The sequence below is a fragment of the Alosa sapidissima genome, chromosome 21 (assembly GCF_018492685.1).
Source record: "Alosa sapidissima isolate fAloSap1 chromosome 21, fAloSap1.pri, whole genome shotgun sequence".
Classification (NCBI taxonomy): domain Eukaryota; kingdom Metazoa; phylum Chordata; class Actinopteri; order Clupeiformes; family Clupeidae; genus Alosa; species Alosa sapidissima.
The window spans coordinates 21,203,674-21,211,173 of record NC_055977.1 but is presented as its reverse complement, the minus strand read 5'-3'; the positions used below and the strand labels follow the sequence as shown (position 1 = coordinate 21,211,173).

Genomic DNA, 7,500 nt, shown 5'->3' with positions numbered 1-7,500 from the left:
AATGTGTTCACACTCGTGTATGTATACATTGGTGCACTGTTGCCTCAACTGTGGGATTGGGCACGCTAAGCTAGGCCTTGTGCCTCTTTCCTCTGGGGAAATGGGGCTTTGCCGACTGATGGAATCTGCTGGTGCTCCTGACAGCTGTCTGAGCCGCTGCTAATTCACCTCTTTGGGGAGGGCGAGGCAGCGTGCACAAAAGGGGGGGGGGGGGGGATAGGAGGGGTTGTCAGCCACAGCAGGCAGACGAGAGACAAACCACGAACGTTGAAGGCGGCAAGTGGGGGTTAAGGGGTCAAAGTGGTTAAGGGGTCAAAGGTCAAAGGAATCTGACGCCACATGAACATTAGCAGAAGCATTTCAGGCACGTTCCTACTTTTTTTGCGACAGATCTAAAAGCTGGCTGTCCAGACGGGGGGAGAGAAAGAGAGAAAAAAGAAGAGAGTCAGAGAGAAAGTAAAGAGAGAATGAGTGTACAAGAGCACTGAAGGACACACAACAGGGACCAGAGAGCTCATGCCCCCATGCTTCTGTTCCATTCTCTCAATATGTGTGTGTGTGTGTGTGTGTGTGTGTGTGTGTGTGTGTGTGTGTGTGTGTGTATGTTTGTGTGTGTGACTGTGTGACTGCGTATTTGTGTTTGTGTGTGTGTGTGTGTGTGTTTGTGTGTGTGACTGTGTGACTGCGTATTTGTGTTTGTGTGTGTGTTTGTGTGTGTTTGTGTGTGTGACTGTGTGACTGCGTATTTGTGTTTGTGTGTGTGTGTTTGTGTGTGTTTGTGTGTGTGACTGTGTGACTGCGTATTTGTGTTTGTGTGTGTGTGTTTGTGTGTGTTTGTGTGTGTGACTGTGTGACTGCGTATTTGTGTTTGTGTGTGTGTGTTTGTGTGTGCACTCTACACTTGCACGCACACGTCTGGCCGCATCATCCACTCATGCACACGAGGTGCAAAGACGGAACGACGGGTCTCGGGGTGGGGACAGACACGGGCCCAGTGGGGAGAGTGGGAGGACATGGGGACATCCACGGGCCCCGCAGGCGGGGACACATGCAGGGGGAACAGGGACACACACAGCCAGACAAGCTGTCCTCGGTCCGCAGGAGCGCCACGCTGTCACGGAGTTAGTCTAGCAGCAGCAGCAGCAGCACACAAGGCAGGGGAGGGAGGGAGATGGAGAGAGAGAGAGAGAGGGAGAAAGGTTGCGAGAAAGGAGGAAAAGTGAGAAAGGAGAGAGTAGGAAAAGGAGGGAGAGAAGCGAGGGAGAGGAAGACTAAGAGAGGGAGAGAGACACCCATGGAGTAATGAGACAAAGAGAAAGGACAGGGAGGGGTCAAAGGTGACTGGGGGAAGGAGGAAGAGAGGGAGGGAGGAGGGGTGGGGTGCGGAGGAGGAGGAGGAGTGCAGACGTGCCTTATACCTGGGAGACAGCTGGGTGGTGGGACATAGAAGAGGAGTGAGAGGAGGAGGAGGGAGGAGAGGAGAGGGAGCAGAGAAGGAGGTGGAGAGCAGGACCACACCAGCCGGGGCTCCACTGGAGGAGCTGGACAGGCCACTGAGGGAGGGACAGAGCAGAACAGAGAGAGAGAGAGAGAGAGAGAGAGAGGAGAGAGAGCACACATCAAAGAGGGGAGAAGAAGAGAGAGGAAGGCCAGAAATAAAGGGATAGAAAGAAGAGCGGAAAAAAGAAAGGAAGACACAGAGGGGGAGAGGGAAAAGGATGAGTGTGAGTGACACTCATCTCTCAGGAGGGAAAGTGTGTGTGTGTGTGTCCGGAATCAAACGCACTCACTGAGGAGTGTGAGCAGAAGAAGGACAGAGGTGTGGGGGTGGGGTCGGGGTGTAATGGAGAGTGTGTCCACTCTGTGGAGGTGTGATCAATACCTTAGGGCAGCCAAGAGGAATTAAACATGTGTGTGAGGTGAGAGACAGACTGTAGAGATCAGAAGGAGTGGAGGAGGAGGAGGAGGAGGAGGAGGAGGAGGAGAGGAGAGGAGAGGAGTGGGAGAGGGAGGGCTGAGGGGATGAGTGGCGGCTAGCAGCATGTGCCACTCGGACAGAGAAAAAGGCCCATAGCCGGCGAGACGGTCACCCTGGAAACCCTTTCAAGCTCTGCTGGAGTGTAAACAATCAGAGAGAGAGAGAGAGAGAGAGAGAGAGAGAGAGAGAGAGAGAGAGAGAGAGAAAGAGAAAGAGAGCCGAGGGTCAGTCCAGAAGCACTAACACTGTCTCAAGGGAGAGTATGTGTGTCTATGTGTGTGTGGCCTGGGGTGCGCGTGACTCATTAGAGGGATCCCTCTCTCTATATATATATGTGTGTGTGCGTATGTGTGTGTGTGTGTGTGTGTGTGGGGGGGGGGTTTGCTGGGGATGGAGTTGGTGGGTGGGTGTAGCCACTGGACCAAATGCCCTCGGGGCAAAACATCTTCCAGACAAAACACAATTTAAACCAATTTGACCTGACAGACCCTTTTCATCCACATGGCTGGAGTCAGAGCCTTATAGTAAAGCAGTCCTAGCACTTTGTGTGTTATTGAGTGTGTGTGTGTGTGTGTGTGTGTGTGTGTGTGTGTGTGTGTGTGTGTGTGTGTGTGTGTGTGACCATGTAAGAGAGAGTGTGAGTGTTAACGTTTTATATAGTGTAATACTAACATACGTGTGTGTGTGTGTGTGTGTGTGTGTGTGTGTGTGTGTGTGTGTGTGTGTGTGTGTGTGTGTATGATTGGCAGCACATCTCTTTGTTTGTATTGCATTTCTGCCTATGCCACTCTGTGTAAGCACAATGGGTGCATGGGTGCATCTAAATCCATTGTAATTGAGGTATCAGCCATTTTCTCTGTTAGCTCGATATAATTTCACACCTGAAATATACCGCGGGAGCCAATACCCACCCACTTGGCCGCACACACACACACACACACACACACACACACACACACACACACACACACACACACACACAATTTATCATTTCAAAGCTTTTTAGCAGTCAGTCAATACATCTGAACTCATAACTGCAATTTATAAATTACTGTGCATGCATGTGTGTGTGTGTGTGTGTGTGTGTGTGTGTGGATGTGTGTGTGTCTGTGTGTATGCCTATGGCTTTGCAACAGGCCTCTGCCTCAGATGATTGACAGCGGTGGGGCATCCAGTGTGTATTGTGTGTGTCAGAATGGATGGAAACCATTTCACACTCGCTCGATCTAATCCATTTTCATCAGGGCTGACTGAGAGGAGGGGGACACGCCGCCTCGCCTCCTCTTGCGATGCTCTCGCGCGCCATCCAACACTGCCTGTCTGTTAGCGTGTAGGGCTGTGTGTGGCTGTGCGTGTGTGCAAGTGTGTGTGTGTGTGTGTGTGTGTGTGTGTGTGTGTGTGTGTGTGTGTGTGTGTGTGTGTGTGTGTGTGTGTGTGTCTGATTTTGCGTTTAGCATAGTGCATGTGGTCTTCTCTAAGGGAGTTAAAGAAAGGGAGTTAAAGAGCGTGACCATGAAGTGAGGGGTTTGTGTTTCTGAGATATGTGTTTGTGGATAGGGGAGGGGGCAGTGTATGCATGTGTGCATGGCTGCAGAAAGAGGTAAATACAGTGACCATGATATGATGGGTTTGTGTTTCCAAGATGGATGTGGGTGTAGACAGGGGAGGGGTTTAGTGTGTGCGCTTGTGTGTGTGTGGAGAGAGAGAGAGAGAGAGAGAGAGAGAGAGAGAGAGAGAGAGAGAGAGAGAGAGAGAGAGAGAGTATGGGTGAAAAAGAGGGAGAAAGAGAGAGAGAACAGAGAGAATGAATGAGAGGTGGTGGGTTGAGGGAAAGTATCCCTTATATGGCAGCAGGCCTTCAACGCATCACAGGTGACACATGTGTGCATGTCGCCCGGTCACACGAGGAAGCGCGGCGGGATTTGACTTATTACTCCACACATCTCCACAATGAGGAGAGGCACTGTGCAGCACACACACTTGAGAAATGAGGCCTGTCTGAGACACACACACACACACACACACACACACACACACACACACACACACACACACACACACACACACACTCACACACACACACACACACACACTCACACCTGGGGAAAATGACAGTGCGTGCGAGTGTGTCGGGCAGCAGACGAATGTCTTGTGCCCTCTCCATCTTCATTAGGGCAGACGGATTCTTTCCGCTCGCCACGCTAATGGAGCAGCCCCTGCGCCCGACAAAAAGGTTGGTGTGCCGGGTTGGCGCGGCCCGCCGCGGCAAATAAAACCCAATAACTTAACAGAGACGGCTGCTTGTACAAACAGCGCCAGCCTAAAAGGATGGCATGACAGCTACACTGAAAAATGGGACCACCTGTTCCCGGCGAGATGGAAAAGAAAGGATCAATCCGACGGACCCCACAAAGATGGCTGCAGGACCACATCCCCTGAGAGTCTGCACACACACACACACACACACACACACACACACACACACACAGACCAATCTACCGTATGGCTTTCTGCACTAGTCTGAATGCTTTCATGTGGAGATCATAAAAAAGAATGGGATGCGACGAAGACCCAACAATGGCAACAACTGTGGCTGCTGTGGCCTCAATTCACTAGATTGCTCCCCCCTAGACCGCTATATGGTTCTTCGCAAAAATCATGACCAGCGCTGGACTCAGCCAGACCATGTTAATGGCCACATAGCTGATGGGGTTCCTTGCTCCTGCTGTTCTACTGGTGCCGAGTGTGGCACGAGCGGCGGTAGGGTGACAGGGTTCGAGCACCCGGTGGGGAGCCGACCCGCGCTGGGTGACAAATGAAGTGGATGCGGCAGAGCACAGTGAGTCACTGTGGCCCGGGGTCAGCTAGCACACACACACACACACACACACACACACACATGAAGACACACGCGAATACACACACACACACACACATGCGAACACACACACACACACACACACACACACACACACACACACACAAACACAGACGCACACACATACACACAGACACACACACACACACACAAAGACACACACACGAATACAGACACACACACACACGCGAACACACACACACAAACACAGACACACACACACACACGAATACAGACACACACACACACACATGCGAACACACACACACAAACACAGACGCACACACACACACTCACAGACACACAGACACACATACGCCGCAGCAGGAGACGTCACAACCAGGGACTCTATCAGGTGGCAGAGAGCAACCGTTGAGGGTGAGGGGACATGCTGGTAGCAGACGTAGGGGGCTTTGGATCGCGTTTGACATGTTCGCACCAGAGGAGCAGGGGCCTTCAGAATAAGGCCAGGTATGCATTGCTGGGCAGCAAAGCCTGGACAAAGCATTTGATTATAGGGCAGGAGTGATAACATACTGGGGCAGGTGGAGTTGAATGGGTTTCAGTTTTCTCTACTGTACAACAGAACATAATGACATGAAGTAAAAAAAAAAATCTGATTAAGAGAGGCTTAAAATAGTTGTATGCATTATAATACAGTACTTCAAAAAGAAGATTTATAAGCTTAAATAATATACTACATGACCGCTTTCTTAGAAATAATAGCGTGTGTGTTAGACAGCAGAGGGGTTTGTGTGGTCTGTGTGTAATTGAGGCGTAGTGGTCATTACCTTCTCCAGATGAGCAGCCCTATGCCCAGAGAGAGCAGCATGATGAGAGCAGCCACAGACACCACCACAATTATCACCACCGGATTCTGCTCGCTGGACGCCAGGGCCACTGAGGGCACACACACACACAGACAAAGGGGCACACACACACATGCACCAAAAGCACACAGACAAAGGGCAAAACACACACACAAACACACACAAACACACACACACACACACACACACACACACACACACACACACACACACACACACACACACACACACACACAGTGAGGGAGAGCCAGAGAAAGAGAGAGAAAGACAGGGACAAAAAAGAGACACCATTAGTATTCTGCAGAGGCAACCATCCACAGTTCTGTGAAAGGTAAGGACTGTTACAAGGAGAACTATGATTACTTTGAGAGGAGAGGGGAAAAAAGAAATTTTCACTTTCCAATTGATGTGTGTATGTGTGTGTGTGTGTGTGTGTGTGTGTGTGTGTGTGTGTGAGAGAGAGAGAGGGAGAAAAGTGAGAAGATGACGGAGAGACTGAGAATGAGAGAAATTGGGAAGAGAGAGAAAGACACAGAGAGAGAAAAAAGACACAGAGTTGGGAGAGGCAATAAAAAAGGACAGAAAGAGACAAAGGGAGGTAGAACCCCCCCCAACCCCCCCACCGCCATAATACACATATCCCATGATCCTCTATGGGATGAAGGGGAAGGGCATTAACACTCACACTCTCCCAGCGTCTGAAGCTCCAGGGGTGCGCTGTAGGCGCCATAATCCAATGGCGAGGGAGACGAAGATGATAGGGAGGAGGAGGAGGAGGAGGAGGAAGAGGAGGAGGCAGAGGACGAGGCTGAAGAGGAAGATGAGGAGGAGAGCGGAGAGGAGGCCAGTGAGGAGGAAGAGGAGGAGGAACTGGAGGAGGTGACTTGGGAGAAAGAGGAGCGGATGAGGAAGACGTAGGTGGTGCCCGGTTTGAGGTTGCTGACGCTGACACGCGTGGCCGCAGTCTTCACCGTCGAGTAGCGCTGGTCCTTCTGCTCCTGGATTGAGGGAAGAGGGGGGCAAAGGTCAATATTGAAGCCTTAACCACAATGGTCAGAGACACTGCAGCACTCTCTCAGTGAGCATTAGCTCTAATCAACACAACACTCACAGGACTCGAGGTCTGGATAAAATAACATGACCTGCTCTCTGAATCAGGGGTGGAACTTCCAAGTTCAGAAAGGTGTGCATGTTGTATGTGTATGTGTGTGTGTATGTGTACCGGTATTTGAAACACTTGTGAAACTAGCAGTATCTGTTTGCAAAGTTTGCAGGTGACCCAGCATTCAATGCAAGAAGGCATCCTTATCTAAGCCAAGGTCTTTACTCTGAGGTAGGATGTTTTCAGAGTTCCCACTGTAAATCAAATGTAAAATTCTATGACATTCCTCTGACATTCCCTGGCAAAAACCCTGAATTTCCATGACCTATTATATGAATGGTACAATATACCAGAAAGATGACTAAATGTAGTCTGGCTTTCGCCAGACCAAGCTCAATCTTTTAAGAGAGCTGCAGGGCGAAAAAGAAATGGCCGGCTGGGTGAACTCAGCCTAGACTAAATGAGCACTGAATAAACAACGACTTGGGTTAACTACGACTACTCAAGCAAGCAGTAAACCTATTAACCAAAATATAACCAAATATATTTTGGCAAGTATAATTAAACCCGCTACAACAAAATTCCCTGATATTCCATGATTTTGCCCCAAAAATGATAAAATTCCCTGACTTTCCATGTCTGGAATAGACTTTCCAAAATTCCATGATATTCCAGAAATTCCATGACCTGTGGGGACCCTGTGTTTTCCTCT

The 7,500-nt window shown here is 50.1% G+C and overlaps 1 protein-coding gene across 2 annotated transcripts in view; it reads right to left on the bottom strand.

The window, feature by feature from the left end:
• LOC121695971 (ephrin type-A receptor 7-like) overlaps positions 1-7,500 on the bottom strand; it is a 111,837-nt gene that overhangs the window by 17,381 nt on the left and 86,956 nt on the right. Inside the window, exons 7-9 of one of the 2 annotated variants that reach the window (XM_042077234.1) lie at positions 6,372-6,684; positions 5,648-5,756; positions 1,419-1,553 (exon numbers count right to left, since the gene is read on the bottom strand). In XM_042077234.1, the coding sequence (XP_041933168.1) occupies positions 1,419-1,553; positions 5,648-5,756; positions 6,372-6,684 (557 nt within the window). The remainder of the gene's footprint in view (positions 1-1,418; positions 1,554-5,647; positions 5,757-6,371; positions 6,685-7,500) is intronic. The other variant, XM_042077235.1, reaches the window with a different exon arrangement.